At 37.0% G+C, this 20149-nt stretch overlaps 2 protein-coding genes across 12 annotated transcripts; one reads left to right on the forward strand and one right to left on the reverse strand.

The window, feature by feature from the left end:
* Window positions 1–1300: 1300 nt before the first annotated feature.
* LOC148743605 (cilia- and flagella-associated protein 65-like) lies at window positions 1301–10995 on the reverse strand. Of its 5 annotated transcripts, XM_088728396.1 has the most exons (18): window positions 9393–9932; window positions 9131–9204; window positions 8612–8697; window positions 8421–8504; window positions 8269–8323; window positions 8045–8100; window positions 7861–7914; window positions 7248–7309; window positions 6971–7035; window positions 6526–6647; window positions 5675–5760; window positions 4909–4992; window positions 4570–4664; window positions 4198–4300; window positions 3595–3762; window positions 2750–2895; window positions 2557–2660; window positions 1301–1344 (listed from the first exon to the last, which is right to left on the reverse strand). In XM_088728396.1, the coding sequence occupies exons 4-9, from the start codon at window positions 8448–8450 to the stop codon at window positions 7011–7013; spliced, it is 282 nt and encodes a 93-aa protein (XP_088584522.1). In that variant the 5' UTR covers window positions 8451–8504; window positions 8612–8697; window positions 9131–9204; window positions 9393–9932; the 3' UTR covers window positions 1301–1344; window positions 2557–2660; window positions 2750–2895; window positions 3595–3762; window positions 4198–4300; window positions 4570–4664; window positions 4909–4992; window positions 5675–5760; window positions 6526–6647; window positions 6971–7010. The 5 variants fall into 5 exon arrangements, with proteins under 5 accessions (XP_088584522.1, XP_088584530.1, XP_088584531.1 ...); XM_088728404.1 differs by lacking the exons at window positions 9131–9204; window positions 9393–9932 and adding an exon at window positions 9006–9039; XM_088728405.1 differs by lacking the exons at window positions 1301–1344; window positions 2557–2660; window positions 2750–2895; ... (7 more) ...; window positions 7248–7309; window positions 9131–9204 and adding exons at window positions 9006–9033; window positions 9941–10455; window positions 10588–10991 and having other exon boundaries at window positions 7896–7914; window positions 9393–9461.
* Window positions 10996–11131: 136 nt separating this feature from the next.
* Window positions 11132–18623, forward strand: LOC148743606 (cilia- and flagella-associated protein 65-like). Of its 7 annotated transcripts, XM_088728351.1 has the most exons (13): window positions 13257–13798; window positions 13987–14060; window positions 14494–14579; window positions 14686–14769; window positions 14867–14921; window positions 15090–15145; window positions 15276–15329; window positions 15881–15942; window positions 16155–16219; window positions 16543–16646; window positions 17430–17515; window positions 18198–18281; window positions 18526–18623. In XM_088728351.1, the coding sequence occupies exons 4-9, from the start codon at window positions 14740–14742 to the stop codon at window positions 16177–16179; spliced, it is 282 nt and encodes a 93-aa protein (XP_088584477.1). In that variant the 5' UTR covers window positions 13257–13798; window positions 13987–14060; window positions 14494–14579; window positions 14686–14739; the 3' UTR covers window positions 16180–16219; window positions 16543–16646; window positions 17430–17515; window positions 18198–18281; window positions 18526–18623. The 7 variants fall into 7 exon arrangements, with proteins under 7 accessions (XP_088584489.1, XP_088584487.1, XP_088584495.1 ...); XM_088728356.1 differs by lacking the exons at window positions 13257–13798; window positions 13987–14060 and adding an exon at window positions 14153–14185; XM_088728359.1 differs by lacking the exons at window positions 17430–17515; window positions 18198–18281; window positions 18526–18623 and adding an exon at window positions 16815–16908.
* The last annotated feature ends 1526 nt before the right edge of the window (window positions 18624–20149 follow it).

A 20149-nucleotide genomic window follows, 5' to 3' on the forward strand; every position in this document is an offset into this window, starting at 1 on the left:
TTTTCAGTGTTAAGAATCCAAATAATAATTTTAAAGGCTTATTGTGTGAAATTCAAGATATTCTTTTAAGGCAACAAAATCGCGCGAGGATATGATGGGCAATGGGCAACACGCCCCTTAATTGTCTGTGTAGTACTCAGTTGCCTAGTAGAACAATAAACTTCGTTGATCATACATTGTGGCCTGTGTTTTCATCTGATTGAATATAAAGTGGAAACTGATTTGCAGTACGCACAAAACATTAGCTAGCCGCCATAAATCACTCATAAAAGTTAGCGTTATATTAATCTGGTTTTTAATCAAGGGTAAACATGATTTTGAACTGTATTAATTCGACATTCCAACTTCGACATTTTGTTATGTCATAAGTCATTTCGGGATACAATGATTCGCAACTGTAATTAAATTGTAACAAATAAAAAAAACGTAAATCATAAGTATCGTTAAATTATTCTCTTAATTTCTTCCTTTGTACCTCTAAAAGAGCGTAGTTAATTGAAGTGGTATGGTTGGGGAACCATTTGTTTAATTTCTGTTGGCTTTTTTGACGTAACCGTGCACAACGTTCAATTTGAACTGACCGACCAATCATCCCGGGGGGACTCCCATATAAAAAGGACTGGGATGCTCGTTGTCTCGCTTAGGGCTGTAAATTTCAAGATAATGGTCTCACTTTAAGTGTTCTGGGAAAAATTGAATTACATTTAGCCGTAAAGGTATCTTTTAGGGTTGCACGCGATGAAAAATATATTTAAAAATTCTTTTTTTCAGGAGCCTATTACTCAAGAGCCAATTGCTCCAGGCTTTATTTACTCGATTCGTGTTATTAAATATTGAAATGGTCTCCTTTAGGGGTCCAAAAACGGTTGGGCCACGCATACATTCGTCTCCTTTAGGAGTTTATTTCAAAATTCCAGACGAGCATCCCAGTCCATTTTATATGGGATTTCCCCCTTGGGCTGATAAAATCATAATAAGTTATTCATAATTCATTTGTCAACACACAGGGTACACATGGGTACACAGGTACACAGGGTACACAGGGTACACAGGGTACACATGGGTACACAGGGTACACAGGGTACACAGGGTACACATGGGTACACAGGGTACACAGGGTACACATGGGTACACAGGGTACACAGGGTACACAGGGTACACAGGGAGAATGGGTAACAGGGAGTCTATATGGAGACTGGGTAACAGGGAGTCTATATGGAGACTGCCATGAATTACTTGCCTAGAAATTGAATTTTTTTCTTCATCCATTGACAACTTATAATTCATGACTGCTTTGTGGGCTTCAAGTACATCATGTAATTTCACTGTAAACTCCCCGGCTTCCTTAAAGGAAAAAGATAGAGCCATTATTAATATTTCTGTCAACAAATCATCATCATATCGATCTTTTAACCACTTACACTGACCGCCTCCCAGTTAGCTCAATGGATAGAGTGCTGGACAGTTGTGTGGGAGGTCGAGGGTTCAAGCCACGGCCGGACCAACACTCAACGTCTTAAAATAATTGAGAAGAATTATGCTTCCCTTCTATAACATCAAGAAGTGGTTAGATATTCTAGTCTTCTCAGATAGGGACAAATAAAATTAATGGAGGTCCCATCTCCTACAGGAGGGGTAGGAGACGGTAATTTCCCACGCTCGAGATTACTGTGTGATGGATGTCCTTCCCCGGGTGGGATGGGTGGGTTGGGTTTAGGTGGATGAACCTAGTAGGGGACTACGTGTCCTATTGTTCTTCCACTTGTACAATGTACAAATCTTTAGAAACACAGAATTGTCTTTTATTTTATTTTATCAACTGAGTAAATCGTGTATGAACTCTTCTGAACAGAAACGAAGCCTAAATATCTTAAAAACTTTAACTCTCAAGATCTGAAGGTTAATTCTCCCCTCTTGCTGCTGCATATTTCCTTGTAAATTTGTGTGTGAAGACCTAAACACCGCAAATATGAAGTGAGCTTAAGCTTACTGCAAATTGGTTAACACCAAACTTCGTTGATTTTATCTTGTAGCTGCTGGTATCTTAACTAATTCTTCACACATTCACAATTTACGACAATTTTTCTCCATCAAAACGCTTACAAAGTACAAACACAATAATTGGGCCAGCACGTGTTGCCCACGATCAAAAAAACTTTCCAAAGAAAGCCACATCGCAGGTTACGTCAAGGGCACCAAAAATTCATACCATGAGGTTGCTCTAAGGAGCCTTTGATTTTTTCATGTTACATATTATGGTAATTGTCTAGTACCTCCATCCAGAAGCCTACTTGTTATCATAAAGTAAATATGATGGAGAAATGTAAGACTGAGTTTCATGCTCATTTGAATTAATTCAAAGTCAATTGCAATTGTTCAAACATTAACCATTCCATTTCCAATATCTAGTTTTAGTAATTCTCTTTACTGCCTGCCATACAGTTCTTATTATGTTACTACTGATAATTTAGTTGTGGATCAACTAACATTCCCCTGCTTTTCTGCTTGATAGTATTGATATTGTAAGGAAAAATTCTGTCTTAGTTGGGTACTCACCATGGGTATTAAAGATGGTGTGGATTATCAACATTGACATTGAATGTACCTGGTTTCACTTGTTCTGTATGACAAGTCCCAAACAAATCAACAAACAATGGATCCTGAAAAAATCAGATGAATACAAAATTTTTTTAGGAAGATTACAGTTTAAACTAACAGAAAATATTACCAGTTTAATACTAACACTGACCTGGTTTTGCACAAGACAAGTTAGTCTCCTGTAGTAATTGGATTTGTTGGAGAAAAGCGTACAATTATGCCCTGGGAACCCTTGCCAGGTAACAGACCACAAGTTGATTCCAGCTTGAAGACACTTTGACTACAATCAATCATGAACTAACAAAAGCAAAAATTATTACATAAGAACAAACAATTAAGTGTTTAAGCTAAAGGTTTATCTGTTGATATCAAGTTATTATCTAAAACAATTTCTTTTCCATAACACTGCCATTCTGAAGAATATGACACCAGTCGGAAAACGAGACCTGTAGTTTATCTGTCAATTACAATTATAAATAGCCCTATAGCGATCTCCCTCCAATGGACTTAGCCAGAGGGGAAAAACAGGTCGGAGGGAAAAACCATCTAACAAAAGACATGAGCTCATTTTTTTTTGCATTCTGAAGGTGGAAGCATCTGTTAAACTTTGTAAACATGGGAATTTCTTAAGATAAGTGACCTTTATCCATAGCAATTATGCTTACATAATAAGCACCAGATAGATTACCAGATTTTCAAAAGATTTCAAAGGCAACAGGGACTCAGTGAATATTTTTTTGGTTATTTTTGCTCATAATTAACTAATTATCAAATTGGACTTGATCTTTTTTCTCTAGTACTAGTCTTATGGTGATGTCATTCCCTTATCATGGAACTTGTTAATCTCCCAGATATCATAGAAAACACTAAGTTAAACATGATTAAGTGCTCAAAGGAGCTGACCTTGCACCAAGGGAAAATGAAGTAATGTTCCTGAAGGAGATAACCAATTTCTTTTGGAAGTAACTGAACAATTACACCAAAACAATTATTTACCTTTCACGGATAATTGTTAAATATTGAGAGTATAAATCCAGAAGTGTTTGACCTGAAAAGCTGCAGGAACATCTGAATTGTTAACAACCTTGAAACTTTTAGCTGAAAACTTGCTAGATTCTGCAACTCCCATATCAAGATAGTCAGAGTCAAGACCAACTTCAGGCCCTAAAGAACAGATTGAAATTAAGAAAAATTTGAACATTTTTCAACAGGAACTTCCTTGATTAGAGAGCAAGTGTGGTTCACAATGTCCATGATTGATGTGAGATTACTGTTGACTGAAGAAAGAGTGGAGGGGTACTCAGGTCTATGACACTGGGCTCTCAGAACCTCAACCCCATTATAAACAATTCTGTGGCCAATTAGAGACTCCATCACTTTTAGGCAAATGTAATTTTTGCCATCTCAACTTTTTTCTATGCATGGACTACCTTATAAAGCCTTTCAAGTCACCCTAAAATAAATTAAACACATTCTTATGATAAACATCAAATGATAACATTTCTCTGAATATATAATTTATTTAATCATTTTATACTAGTCTTCTGAGTTTATGAGCTGTTAGAGCCTATGAAAGCACAAACATATCACTACCTTTACCTATTCCAGTGCATTTTATAACTGAACAATTGGTAGCTCCAAGAGCTATAACTTCCAGATAATCCACTGAGTATAAACCAGGATTCTGTGGAGTAAATGATACCTGAAATAAAAGAATACGCACAAAATACATTTTAAATAAAGATCACATACCAGTGAGCAGTTGTCAAAAGAATTAATAAACACAAGTGCAGATACAAGAAGAATATACAGAGAAATATTCAGTTGACAAATATTGCAAATAGAGAACAATGCAATCGAGTCCCTTCAGTTGGTAATACATAGATTCACATGCAACAAATAATTACCTTAAAAAATGAATGGTTGCATTATAATTAAATTAACTTGTGATAGGAAAATGACAATCCTTACTGTTGCTGGGCATCCGCCTGCAATCCTTTGACAGTGAGTTTTGTCTTAATCACCTATTTTTCTTCTTTACGAGAGTTAAAGCTGATGGTGTGAGCCTATAATGTAAGATAATAAGGAGTTATTTACAACACAGGGCTTATGACAGTGTAACAATTAATTCTATCAAATATGTAAAACCTGATTGAAGATATAATTTATGAGAATAACTGACGTGTATTTAAGACCAGTATACCATCAAAAATGTTTTGTTTTACTAGAGACCCTGTAACAATTTACAGGGGATCCTAAAAGACAATTAACAATTTAGAAAAAAATTTGCAGTACACTTAAAATGCCCACCTGAGTTTCATTGGGTAGAATGATTCCTTTAGAGGGATCAATGCTAAGACTTTTTAAGTGAGGTCCAGGGTTTTCCATGCAAACCTGATGGGTAAAATAAGGTTTGTTGACATTACAATTACATCATATTACAGTACTGCATCAATCAATTCAAAGCTTCAGCATCTCTGCCCCTTTCCCCCCCCCAACCCCTGACATTTGAACTTTTGATAACTGGTTTCTTCAAATTCCTGAGAAGGGAAAAAAAAAAAGAGTTCAAATGTGCCCATTTTTTTCTCAAGAAAAAAACAGTGACCATGGCTTTCTACACATTGGCCAAGCTATAAAACCTAGTGAAGTATTTACCTTAAATACATTGATATTTAAGGATATAACACTTGTATTCTGCTGGAGAGACTGGACACATCTCTACAAATTTCCCACCCACCCCAGTCATGCAAGGTTCAACCCGCTACCGCTTCCGCTTCCATTCAGATGATGGTTATTCTGTAGGGAGGGAGGGGACATTGAAGTTTTGAATTGATCGTCACATATCAGTAATCATTAATATTCTTATGGATAAGGATGTATAAGGATAATTTATTTTATGTCAGGTACACAGGGAGTGGTTGCTGGTTGCCCAGATCTCCTGAGCCAGGGGTTCATGATAAAAGGGACTGACATTACTAGATTCCTCATTCTAGGAAAAATGATAAATTTTAATTGATGGGGAAAGGGAAGGTGGCCTTAGTTTGACACTTAGGAAGGTTGAGAACATTGAACACACCTCAGTGCAATCCTGGAAGCGTTCTTGACCTCAAACAGCCTTGTTGATGCTGTACCTAAACAGGTTGGTTTGAAATGAACAGTTCCCTGTAAAACCCCAAAAATTTACAATCAGATATAACAAATCACCTGGTTTTCCACTTAACATGAACTTTTTACTCTTATTAAAACAACAGAGATACTTAAATTAAGATTGATTTCAAAGCAGTAACTAATGGATTGGTAAATCTTAGTCAAAATATAACAAGGAGCTGTTCATAATTGATAACCATGCCATTATGGATTCAAATCAAAGAGTAATGGTTCAATCGAAAATGTCCTAAGATTACAACCTGATTATTGAGTTTTAGAGATGGAATCTCTGCTGATCCAACAAGGCCTATTTCCCAAACAAAGTTGTAAAGTACTCAGTACAAAGTTTCATATATCACATGTTACAAAATAAATGTCACTCGCTAGACAAAAATTGCATTTGATTGTATGTATTGCTGTGTCATAAGCCATGTATTTTTGTTTGCAAAAGCCTGCAAATTCAAAATAAGCAGTGTGGTATGATTGCCACACACTAAACTACTGACTAACCTCACTTGCTCTAAAGCCACACCAAGAATTATGGGCCCGCTGTTATTTTTGTACACACTTTGCTGGGCTCGGCTGTACTGTCACAACCTCAGGTGAATCTTTCCCAGTACAGCCCTTATGCTTGATTGCTAAGAAGTTATTATTTAATTTAATTTTTGCTAAGGTTCCCACTTCCATTGGTTTCTTACAGACTGCTATAACTTATTTCTCCTCTAGTTTCAACCATACTTGTTCCAGACCCAAGGTAGAAAAATAAAGATAAAATCTTACAATTTGTTTTGTAACTACCCTAACAGATTGTCATCAAATGCAAAATGGATCGGATTCTGCCCATTGCTGGTCAACAGCAGTGTTCTGTAGGACATGCCATCCACAGTAGTGGCTGGAAAGACCTAAACATTCCAAAAAAGGGACAAGTTAGTAATCATATGCTTTGTCAACTAACAGAATACAATCATACTGGCACCACCTAGTAATACATTATGGTGGACTAAAACTGTTTCTATCCATTAGTTTAGGAACAGCATTATTCTAACAAGGGTAGTGTAGTGAAGCATTTGTCCCATTTACACAAGCAAAATGTTTTCTTAAAATTAGGTTGACCTGAATAATCAGTTTGAGAATCTTCAATGGGGAAAACATATCAAACCATGCTTGAAAAAACAGCTTTAACGTGTGTTTTAGCTTTGGGGTGAATGGCTAAATTATCACTTACCAGCTGTTGTACATCCCATTGACTTCTGGGGATAAATGATTCAGTCCGCATTGCAAATGTGAGTCCTAAAAATAAAATCCAATCAATTTTTTTCGGTGAAACAAGGAACTTGGATTCATTGATGTTTCATCAATGAAAATTCTAGATGTAACATCAAAACACTTAAGCTAATAACAGAATATGGAAACAAAAACAGAACTAAAGCCCTGTATCGTTGAATCTAACCATAAACAGAGTTCAGTTCAAATTACTTATTAAAGTTAATTTCAGCACAAACCTGTAGCACTGAGCGAAAGACACCAGGGAGGACACTTCAACCAGTCGATAATCTCTCATACTCTGTTCCAAAATACAAATAATATTATAATAACTATTGGTGTGACTCAATATCAAGGGCATACTTCACCTGATAGGCAGAGAATTAAACGTCAAAAAACATCTTAATGATACTATCAGAACTCTCAAGTTAATTGCCTGACAAAGAATAAGATTTTTTACCACAATTCCTAGCCTCTGATTGTGACACCATGGGTGTCCCCTTCTCAACAGAAGCAGAGGGAGGGGGGTGTGTATTTAAGGGAATAATCCCCTGGAAAATTGCAATAAAAAGTAATAGCAAGGACATGCATTTCTTCATTCTGAGTGATAACTTCCATTGCTGAAGTGTGAAGTGTTTGAAGCAAGTACAAAGGAAACAAGGAGTAAATTCTATTTATCAAATGAAAATCAGTTATATGGGTACTGAACTAGAACTGCAGTTTGCTATCTCAAAATCAACAATTTGAATCAGAAACCTTGATTTCATGACAAATAAATAAATGGTTGTTATGAGCTTGGAAAAAACTTAGGCTTCTTAACAGGTACACCAGCACAGGAAATAAATCCCTCACCTTATAAAATGTATAACACTCCAGGTCAGCACTAAAAACCTGATTAGCAGCATTCTATTAAAAAAAAAATTAGAATTACAAATTGAACCGTAAACAGAATCAGACAGTAAAGGCAAAAATGAACCAAGTCCAAGTGAATGAAAGAAGCATAGACAGTGTTTACTGACAGTATCAAATAACTTACTGGTCTAAATGTCACTCGGAATGATGCAGTCTTTAGAGGGAGGATGTCTGCTTCATCTGGGGAAACAGAAAATATTCCTTGTTGTGTCTATCAGACAAAAAGGAGCAAAATATCACACAAGAAGAAATCACAATGTAACATTTATTTGCAATTTAAATTATAGGTCTCAAACTAGAGATGGGCAAACAACAATTGTTAATGACGTAAAAAGTACAAGTTTTCACCTTTCATCCACATGCACGTGATTTTTCCCTTTGTATGATTTGTGATGTTTACTGTCTGTATAAAGTAAACACAGAAAACAGAATAAACAATTGAGCTCTGATTCACAGTGGACTAAACTAAAGGAATTAAACCCTTTTTTGAAACCATTTACCTTCTGCTCCACAGCCTTAGGATCCAGCATCTGCCCAAAGTCTGCCTGGAGAACATCCAAACCGACACGAGGGACAATGGTGGTCTGCAAATCATGAATTCAAAATAGTGATCACATTAGAATCAAACTTCATGCATTAAATTTAAATGAATGATGGAATAGGGACCTTAACAAACAAACTAGTAACTTACAGTTTCTCCAACTGAGGCATGACAAAGAACTCTTCCATTGGTGACAGTTCATGAGCTGATGGCAGCAATTCTCCAGAAGAAGTACTCTGCTCAAAGAGAGGAATCAACACAACTTATGTTGTTAATTATTCCTTACTTTCTGAAGATAAAACTCAAAATTAAAGGGATGATATAACTGGTAACAAGTAACACTCTACTAATCCCATGCTGCTGCATCTTTTCTCTTAACTGGAATTTCATTCTCAACCACAGTTTGTGTACATAATCAACGTTTTAAGATTTTATTTACAAAGCAATAAAATATTATGTTTTAACTCTTTAACCCCTTAGATAGAGTAACTGGTTTCTAAGTTAAATAAGATATAGAAGGCATAAGAATAAAGGAAATAATCACCAAATTAAGAAGGTCCTGATTGTCAATACTGTAAATAAAGTACAGAAGAATGCAGAGAATACCAAAATTAATTTTGGGGTGCAAAGGGTTAAATGTCGTTAACCTACAACTATCAGAGTACAAACCTCCTGTGCTATGCTATTAAAGCTCCTTTGTCATCAAGTTGAAGTTTGTTTGTTCTCAGATGTTCATTAAGTTGCTATAATAAATTCATGAACATATTGAGTAGTAAGGTTATTTGATATGTTAGATGTACAATCATATAGACTTTGTTGTGGGCTGCTCTAGAGCAAAAGCATTTTGAAATAACTTAAATTCGTATAATTATTCATCATTTTAATCGAACGTAATCTACAGATCTCTTTTAGTGGGAACACCACCACTTACCTCAGATTTTTGAGAATCCACATCTAACATGAGTGTGATACCTGTCCAGATGTTTCTTCTGCAAAACAGCTGGTAAACAGATAAATTTACGGTTCATCATTTTAACCTCATGGTATGACATAAGTCATGCTATGGGTTTAGGATTTGGAGGCAAATTTCAATTACAAATCACTCACTCACTCACTTTGTTATACATTAATTAATGCATTAAACCTGGATTAAACACTTTTTCTTCCCCTCTCCAATAAGTTTACCTGTTCAAAGTCACGGTGTATGTATATTTGGGGGGTGGTACAAAGGCAAGAGTATGCCGAACTACTTGGACAGATTCAAAATGGCATCCTGTCCCTTGAAGGGTGATGGTTTTTTTTATTCCAAACTTGATCAAAACATACCTTTGTGGAGCCAAAAATGGAAAGGAAATATGCTACAGAATACCCGACTGCAGAGAAATGGGTGTCTGAGTCTTAAAAGTGACAATAACATGAACAATTCGTGCGAGAAGACCTAAACACTTCTACACACTTAATTTACAAGACTTAAATTACCTGAGTGAGTAAACAGACTCAAAAGACTCGAAAGCAAAGCCATCAAGTTCAACTGGAGAATGAATTGGAGGAGATCTCTTAAAGCATGACTGCAGTTCCTTACATTTAGATGGATTCAGCTGCAGGCGGTTCTCCTGAGACCAGGTGCTAATAAAGTCAACAGCTTGCTGAAGTGCGTTTTTTTTGGATGGTAGTACTATTTCCGGAACAGTAGTGTCGTCGGTGAATTTCCACATAGCAAACGACCCATCAGGTAACTTAAGATTGTTTATCAGCACCAAGAATAACCAAGGGCCAAGACGAGTCCCTTGGGGAACACCCGCAGGAACACTAAGCCAATCAGAGTAAACTCCGTTGAGCTTAACTCTTTGCTTTCTGTCCCTCAAGAAATCAATAATCCAGTTGATGGCAGTTGGCTTAATTCTGAGAGTATGAAGTTTACCAACCAAGATGTTATGGTCCACTAAGTCGAAAGCTTTGCGAAAGTCCAGTAGAGCACAGGCAGCCCAAGCTCACTACAAGAAAAGCGGACGTGACTCTTACCGTGTTGCGTAACGTTTTATATTTATAAAGGTTTGTATGGGATGTTATCGGTTTGCCTTAAAAGAGAGAAAAAAATATCTTGTTTTGAAATAAAATGGGCTCACCTTATTGCCTTGTTGTTTTCTTTGTTGATTCCGAGCGTCTCAGGTCATTTTGAAGCGTTTTCGGCGAGTTAGCGCTATGTTGGTGTTCAACTGCTAAAAGAAAGACAAGGCAGGAAACCTATTTTAGAAGCGTCCGTCGCCCGAAGCGAATAATTCCGCCAAAAAATTTCCACCAGTCTCGATTCCTCCAGGAAATCAAAGCAGAGATGTTGCAGTTCCATTTTCCATTCACTCGATTCACAATTCCTCCCACAGATCTTTCACTAGCGATACTTTTATCTCCAGATCGATAGGCTTTCCAATTTCGAATTTGGCTGCTTGAAACGATCGCTGCCCGTTCGCCGATCGCACAGTATGTTGGGTAACAAAAATAAGCCCGGCGAGGGTAGCCAGCGGCCTGCAGTCCGAAAACAAACCCGTTAGCTCCCCTGGTCCCCTCGAGAGGTTTTGTCAAGACCGCATTGTTTTGATCGACCAATCAACATCGAATGGAAATGTGTTTACTAATTAAAATATCTCAGTGGAAACCCGAGATCGATCCCCTTGTGCACGTTCCTGAGTGTCAAGCTATGAACGAAACTTGCGGCGAAATTCCCCTTGCTTAACAATGTAAGTATGTTATCTTGTCATTTGTTTTATGAGGCACTCTGTACACAGAAGTTTCACGAATGGACAGTTGTGTTCAGACATTCGTTAATGATATTTCACGCTATTTTGCTGGTTTACTGTAATGTTTTTGGACTGCAGGCCGCTGGCTACCCTCGCCGGGCTTATTTTTGTTACCCAACATACTGTGCGATCGGCGAACGGGCAGCGATCGTTTCAAGCAGCCAAATTCGAAATTGGAAAGCCTATCGATCTGGAGATATAAGTATCGCTAGTGAAAGATCTGTCGGAGGAATTGTGAATCGAGTGAACGGAAAATGGAACTGCAACATCTCTGCTTTGATTTTCTGGAGGAATCGAGACTGGTGGAAATTTTTTGGCGGAATTATTCGCTTCGGGCGACGGACGCTTCTAAAATAGGTTTCCTGCCTTGTCTTTCTTTTAGCAGTTGAACACCAACATAGCGCTAACTCGCCGAAAACGCTTCAAAATGGCCTGAGACGCTCGGAATCAACAGAGAAAACAACAAGGCAATAAGGTGAGCCCATTTTATTTCAAAACAAGATATTTTTTTCTCTCTTTTAAGGCAAACCGATAACATCCCATATAAACCTTTATAAATATAAAACGTTACGCAACACGGTAAGAGTCACGTCCGCTTTTCTAGTAGTGAGCTTGGGTTGCCTGTGAGTAGAGCGGTTATTACAGACGCCCTGGTGCCGTCGGTGGCGCGCAGCCAATGATGAAACATCAAGATAAGCGCGAACGTAGTGGAAGAGCCCGGGATGAAACCAAATTGACCTGGATCAATATGAGATAGCACCACGGGCTTCATAGCTTTCTCGATAACAAAGCTCTCGGCGATCTTTGACATGGTTTATGTAAGTGAGATTGGCCGTAGATCTTTGTTAAAGTCCGAGACAATTGGCGCTTTGGGTAACGGTGGAACATTGGCCAGTTTCCATACACGAGGTATACTGACTTCAGAGAAAGAGGCGTTCAAGATGTCAGCAATGGGCACTGCCAAGATATCAGCATATTCCTTAAGGACCCAGTTTGGAATGTCATCTGGGCCACTCGCCCGAGAAGTGCTGACCTCGCGAAGCTTCCTCGTGACAGATTGCTTGGTAACCACAATCGGATTATCATCATCTGCTGACACCTGTGCGCCAACTGCCAATGGCGAGTAGTCTTTCATTACGCTAACAAACGCCTGGTTAATTTTTTCAGCCAAAACTGCATCTTTATATACAAGATCTTTGTGGAGCTTGGATTTCAGATCGCGCTCAGTGGATTTAGTGGACCCACAAAGCTGTTTCACTTCTTTCCACCAATTACGAGGCCTGGAAGCATGCAGGCCATCAACCTTGTTCTCGTAATAGACCCTCTGACAGCGCTTGCGCTCTCGATTCACTTTGTTTCTTAAGATCTTAAATAGGTACTGGTTCGCGGATGCGAATGCCTTCTGACGACGGGCAGTTAGTTGTTTGAGATGTACAGACAACCAAGGCCGGTCAGTTTCATACACCTTTGTAGAACGCCCAGGCATGATCGTGTTCAGCCCAAGGTTAAGAATGTCAGTGAGAGTTCTAAGCTTAAGTTCACATGACAGATCAGGTGAGAGAAGATCAGACCAAGGCACTTGAAGAAAAAATCTGCCCACACTGGCTCTTTTACTGGTATAGAAAAAACTGAGGAGCCAAAACTGAGGAGCCAAATTTTATGCAGCCAAACGCCGCAATACAATGTTCTAGATACTATGCTATAGATACTTGCATTTCATAGTACTACAATCTTTTTCATTTTCAGGAACATTTTCCTTAGGAATAACTTTATAAAATTAGGTAGGTGTAACTAGAGTTTGTGTCAAGAATATTTTTTTACTGACAACACAAGATGCTACGCACAAGAGCCCAGCCAGTGGCAGAGTGCATACGGATTGTTGAATCATTCGTTCTGTCTTTGATGCTCATGTTGTAGACTTATGGCAGCCTACTTTTAGATTATTCTAACAGTGAAGTGTAAGCTGAATGATGCAGAAAAGTTTACTCACTCAGGTAATTTAAGTCTTGTAAATTAAGTGTGTAGAAGTGTTTAGGTCTTCTCGCACGAATTGTTCATGTTATTGTCACTTTTAAGACTCAGACACCCATTTCTCTGCAGTCGGGTATTCTGTAGCATATTTCCTTTCCATTTTTGGCTCCACAAAGGTATGTTTTGATCAAGTTTGGAATAAAAAAAACCATCACCCTTCAAGGGACAGGATGCCATTTTGAATCTGTCCAAGTAGTTCGGCATACTCTTGCCTTTGTACCACCCCCCAAATATACATACACCGTGACTTTGAACAGGTAAACTTATTGGAGAGGGGAAGAAAAAGTGTTTAATCCAGGTTTAATGCATTAATTAATGTATAACAAAGTGAGTGAGTGAGTGATTTGTAATTGAAATTTGCCTCCAAATCCTAAACCCATAGCATGACTTATGTCATACCATGAGGTTAAAATGATGAACCGTAAATTTATCTGTTTACCAGCTGTTTTGCAGAAGAAACATCTGGACAGGTATCACACTCATGTTAGATGTGGATTCTCAAAAATCTGAGGTAAGTGGTGGTGTTCCCACTAAAAGAGATCTGTAGATTACGTTCGATTAAAATGATGAATAATTATACGAATTTAAGTTATTTCAAAATGCTTTTGCTCTAGAGCAGCCCACAACAAAGTCTATATGATTGTACATCTAACATATCAAATAACCTTACTACTCAATATGTTCATGAATTTATTATAGCAACTTAATGAACATCTGAGAACAAACAAACTTCAACTTGATGACAAAGGAGCTTTAATAGCATAGCACAGGAGGTTTGTACTCTGATAGTTGTAGGTTAACGACATTTAACCCTTTGCACCCCAAAATTAATTTTGGTATTCTCTGCATTCTTCTGTACTTTATTTACAGTATTGACAATCAGGACCTTCTTAATTTGGTGATTATTTCCTTTATTCTTATGCCTTCTATATCTTATTTAACTTAGAAACCAGTTACTCTATCTAAGGGGTTAAAGAGTTAAAACATAATATTTTATTGCTTTGTAAATAAAATCTTAAAACGTTGATTATGTACACAAACTGTGGTTGAGAATGAAATTCCAGTTAAGAGAAAAGATGCAGCAGCATGGGATTAGTAGAGTGTTACTTGTTACCAGTTATATCATCCCTTTAATTTTGAGTTTTATCTTCAGAAAGTAAGGAATAATTAACAACATAAGTTGTGTTGATTCCTCTCTTTGAGCAGAGTACTTCTTCTGGAGAATTGCTGCCATCAGCTCATGAACTGTCACCAATGGAAGAGTTCTTTGTCATGCCTCAGTTGGAGAAACTGTAAGTTACTAGTTTGTTTGTTAAGGTCCCTATTCTTCCTTCATTTAAATTTAATGCATGAAGTTTGATTCTAATGTGATCACTATTTTGAATTCATGATTTGCAGACCACCATTGTCCCTCGTGTCGGTTTGGATGTTCTCCAGGCAGACTTTGGGCAGATGCTGGATCCTAAGGCTGTGGAGCAGAAGGTAAATGGTTTCAAAAAAGGGTTTAATTCCTTTAGTTTAGTCCACTGTGAATCAGAGCTCAATTGTTTATTCTGTTTTCTGTGTTTACTTTATACAGACAGTAAACATCACAAATCATACAAAGGGAAAAATCACGTGCATGTGGATGAAAGGTGAAAACTTGTACTTTTTACGTCATTAACAATTGTTGTTTGCCCATCTCTAGTTTGAGACCTATAATTTAAATTGCAAATAAATGTTAAATTGTGATTTCTTCTTGTGTGATATTTTGCTCCTTTTTGTCTGATAGACACAACAAGGAATATTTTCTGTTTCCCCAGATGAAGCAGACATCCTCCCTCTAAAGACTGCATCATTCCGAGTGACATTTAGACCAGTAAGTTATTTGATACTGTCAGTAAACACTGTCTATGCTTCTTTCATTCACTTGGACTTGGTTCATTTTTGCCTTTACTGTCTGATTCTGTTTACGGTTCAATTTGTAATTCTAATTTTTTTTTTAATAGAATGCTGCTAATCAGGTTTTTAGTGCTGACCTGGAGTGTTATACATTTTATAAGGTGAGGGATTTATTTCCTGTGCTGGTGTACCTGTTAAGAAGCCTAAATTTTTTCCAAGCTCATAACAACCATTTATTTATTTGTCATGAAATCAAGGTTTCTGATTCAAATTGTTGATTTTGAGATAGCAAACTGCAGTTCTAGTTCAGTACCCATATAACTGATTTTCATTTGATAAATAGAACTTACTCCTTGTTTCCTTTGTACTTGCTTCAAACGCTTCACACTTCAGCAATGGAAGTTATCACTCAGAATGAAGAAATGCATGTCCTTGCTATTACTTTTTATTGCAATTTTCCAGGGGATTATTCCCTTAAATACACACCCCCCTCCCTCTGCTTCTGTTGAGAAGGGGACACCCATGGTGTCACAATCAGAGGCTAGGAATTGTGGTAAAAAATCTTATTCTTTGTCAGGCAATTAACTTGAGAGTTCTGATAGTGTCATTAAGATGTTTTTTGACGTTTAATTCTCTGCCTATCAGGTGAAGTATGCCCTTGATATTGAGTCACACCAATAGTTATTATAATATTATTTGTATTTTGGAACAGAGTATGAGAGATTATCGACTGGTTGAAGTGTCCTCCCTGGTGTCTTTCGCTCAGTGCTACAGGTTTGTGCTGAAATTAACTTTAATAAGTAATTTGAACTGAACTCTGTTTATGGTTAGATTCAACGATACAGGGCTTTAGTTCTGTTTTTGTTTCCATATTCTGTTATTAGCTTAAGTGTTTTGATGTTACATCTAGAATTTTCATTGATGAAACATCAATGAATCCAAGTTCCTTGTTTCACCGAAAAAAATTGATTGGATTTTATTTTTAGGACTCACATTTGCAATGCGGACTGAATCATTTATCCCCAGAAGTCAATGGGATGTACAACAGCTGGTAAGTGATAATTTAGCCATTCACCCCAAAGCTAAAACACACGTTAAAGCTGTTTTTTCAAGCATGGTTTGATATGTTTTCCCCATTGAAGATTCTCAAACTGATTATTCAGGTCAACCTAATTTTAAGAAAACATTTTGCTTGTGTAAATGGGACAAATGCTTCACTACACTACCCTTGTTAGAATAATGCTGTTCCTAAACTAATGGATAGAAACAGTTTTAGTCCACCATAATGTATTACTAGGTGGTGCCAGTATGATTGTATTCTGTTAGTTGACAAAGCATATGATTAGTAACTTGTTCCTTTTTTGGAATGTTTAGGTCTTTCCAGCCACTACTGTGGATGGCATGTCCTACAGAACACTGCTGTTGACCAGCAATGGGCAGAATCCGATCCATTTTGCATTTGATGACAATCTGTTAAGGTAGTTACAAAACAAATTGTAAGATTTTATCTTTATTTTTCTACCTTGGGTCTGGAACAAGTATGGTTGAAACTAGAGGAGAAATAAGTTATAGCAGTCTGTAAGAAACCAATGGAAGTGGGAACCTTAGCAAAAATTAAATTAAGTAATAACTTCTTAGCAATCAAGCATAAGGGCTGTACTGGGAAAGATTCACCTGAGGTTGTGACAGTACAGCCGAGCCCAGCAAAGTGTGTACAAAAATAACAGCGGGCCCATAATTCTTGGTGTGGCTTTAGAGCAAGTGAGGTTAGTCAGTAGTTTAGTGTGTGGCAATCATACCACACTGCTTATTTTGAATTTGCAGGCTTTTGCAAACAAAAATACATGGCTTATGACACAGCAATACATACAATCAAATGCAATTTTTGTCTAGCGAGTGACATTTATTTTGTAACATGTGATATATGAAACTTTGTACTGAGTACTTTACAACTTTGTTTGGGAAATAGGCCTTGTTGGATCAGCAGAGATTCCATCTCTAAAACTCAATAATCAGGTTGTAATCTTAGGACATTTTCGATTGAACCATTACTCTTTGATTTGAATCCATAATGGCATGGTTATCAATTATGAACAGCTCCTTGTTATATTTTGACTAAGATTTACCAATCCATTAGTTACTGCTTTGAAATCAATCTTAATTTAAGTATCTCTGTTGTTTTAATAAGAGTAAAAAGTTCATGTTAAGTGGAAAACCAGGTGATTTGTTATATCTGATTGTAAATTTTTGGGGTTTTACAGGGAACTGTTCATTTCAAACCAACCTGTTTAGGTACAGCATCAACAAGGCTGTTTGAGGTCAAGAACGCTTCCAGGATTGCACTGAGGTGTGTTCAATGTTCTCAACCTTCCTAAGTGTCAAACTAAGGCCACCTTCCCTTTCCCCATCAATTAAAATTTATCATTTTTCCTAGAATGAGGAATCTAGTAATGTCAGTCCCTTTTATCATGAACCCCTGGCTCAGGAGATCTGGGCAACCAGCAACCACTCCCTGTGTACCTGACATAAAATAAATTATCCTTATACATCCTTATCCATAAGAATATTAATGATTACTGATATGTGACGATCAATTCAAAACTTCAATGTCCCCTCCCTCCCTACAGAATAACCATCATCTGAATGGAAGCGGAAGCGGTAGCGGGTTGAACCTTGCATGACTGGGGTGGGTGGGAAATTTGTAGAGATGTGTCCAGTCTCTCCAGCAGAATACAAGTGTTATATCCTTAAATATCAATGTATTTAAGGTAAATACTTCACTAGGTTTTATAGCTTGGCCAATGTGTAGAAAGCCATGGTCACTGTTTTTTTCTTGAGAAAAAAATGGGCACATTTGAACTCTTTTTTTTTTTCCCTTCTCAGGAATTTGAAGAAACCAGTTATCAAAAGTTCAAATGTCAGGGGTTGGGGGGGGGAAAGGGGCAGAGATGCTGAAGCTTTGAATTGATTGATGCAGTACTGTAATATGATGTAATTGTAATGTCAACAAACCTTATTTTACCCATCAGGTTTGCATGGAAAACCCTGGACCTCACTTAAAAAGTCTTAGCATTGATCCCTCTAAAGGAATCATTCTACCCAATGAAACTCAGGTGGGCATTTTAAGTGTACTGCAAATTTTTTTCTAAATTGTTAATTGTCTTTTAGGATCCGCTGTAAATTGTTACAGGGTCTCTAGTAAAACAAAACATTTTTGATGGTATACTGGTCTTAAATACACGTCAGTTATTCTCATAAATTATATCTTCAATCAGGTTTTACATATTTGATAGAATTAATTGTTACACTGTCATAAGCCCTGTGTTGTAAATAACTCCTTATTATCTTACATTATAGGCTCACACCATCAGCTTTAACTCTCGTAAAGAAGAAAAATAGGTGATTAAGACAAAACTCACTGTCAAAGGATTGCAGGCGGATGCCCAGCAACAGTAAGGATTGTCATTTTCCTATCACAAGTTAATTTAATTATAATGCAACCATTCATTTTTTAAGGTAATTATTTGTTGCATGTGAATCTATGTATTACCAACTGAAGGGACTCGATTGCATTGTTCTCTATTTGCAATATTTGTCAACTGAATATTTCTCTGTATATTCTTCTTGTATCTGCACTTGTGTTTATGTAATTCTTTTGACAACTGCTCACTGGTATGTGATCTTTATTTAAAATGTATTTTGTGCGTATTCTTTTATTTCAGGTATCATTTACTCCACAGAATCCTGGTTTATACTCAGTGGATTATCTGGAAGTTATAGCTCTTGGAGCTACCAATTGTTCAGTTATAAAATGCACTGGAATAGGTAAAGGTAGTGATATGTTTGTGCTTTCATAGGCTCTAACAGCTCATAAACTCAGAAGACTAGTATAAAATGATTAAATAAATTATATATTCAGAGAAATGTTATCATTTGATGTTTATCATAAGAATGTGTTTAATTTATTTTAGGGTGACTTGAAAGGCTTTATAAGGTAGTCCATGCATAGAAAAAAGTTGAGATGGCAAAAATTACATTTGCCTAAAAGTGATGGAGTCTCTAATTGGCCACAGAATTGTTTATAATGGGGTTGAGGTTCTGAGAGCCCAGTGTCATAGACCTGAGTACCCCTCCACTCTTTCTTCAGTCAACAGTAATCTCACATCAATCATGGACATTGTGAACCACACTTGCTCTCTAATCAAGGAAGTTCCTGTTGAAAAATGTTCAAATTTTTCTTAATTTCAATCTGTTCTTTAGGGCCTGAAGTTGGTCTTGACTCTGACTATCTTGATATGGGAGTTGCAGAATCTAGCAAGTTTTCAGCTAAAAGTTTCAAGGTTGTTAACAATTCAGATGTTCCTGCAGCTTTTCAGGTCAAACACTTCTGGATTTATACTCTCAATATTTAACAATTATCCGTGAAAGGTAAATAATTGTTTTGGTGTAATTGTTCAGTTACTTCCAAAAGAAATTGGTTATCTCCTTCAGGAACATTACTTCATTTTCCCTTGGTGCAAGGTCAGCTCCTTTGAGCACTTAATCATGTTTAACTTAGTGTTTTCTATGATATCTGGGAGATTAACAAGTTCCATGATAAGGGAATGACATCACCATAAGACTAGTACTAGAGAAAAAAGATCAAGTCCAATTTGATAATTAGTTAATTATGAGCAAAAATAACCAAAAAAATATTCACTGAGTCCCTGTTGCCTTTGAAATCTTTTGAAAATCTGGTAATCTATCTGGTGCTTATTATGTAAGCATAATTGCTATGGATAAAGGTCACTTATCTTAAGAAATTCCCATGTTTACAAAGTTTAACAGATGCTTCCACCTTCAGAATGCAAAAAAAAATGAGCTCATGTCTTTTGTTAGATGGTTTTTCCCTCCGACCTGTTTTTCCCCTCTGGCTAAGTCCATTGGAGGGAGATCGCTATAGGGCTATTTATAATTGTAATTGACAGATAAACTACAGGTC

Source organism: Stylophora pistillata, chromosome 1 (genome assembly GCF_964205215.1).
Source record: "Stylophora pistillata chromosome 1, jaStyPist1.2, whole genome shotgun sequence".
Lineage (NCBI taxonomy): Eukaryota > Metazoa > Cnidaria > Anthozoa > Scleractinia > Pocilloporidae > Stylophora > Stylophora pistillata.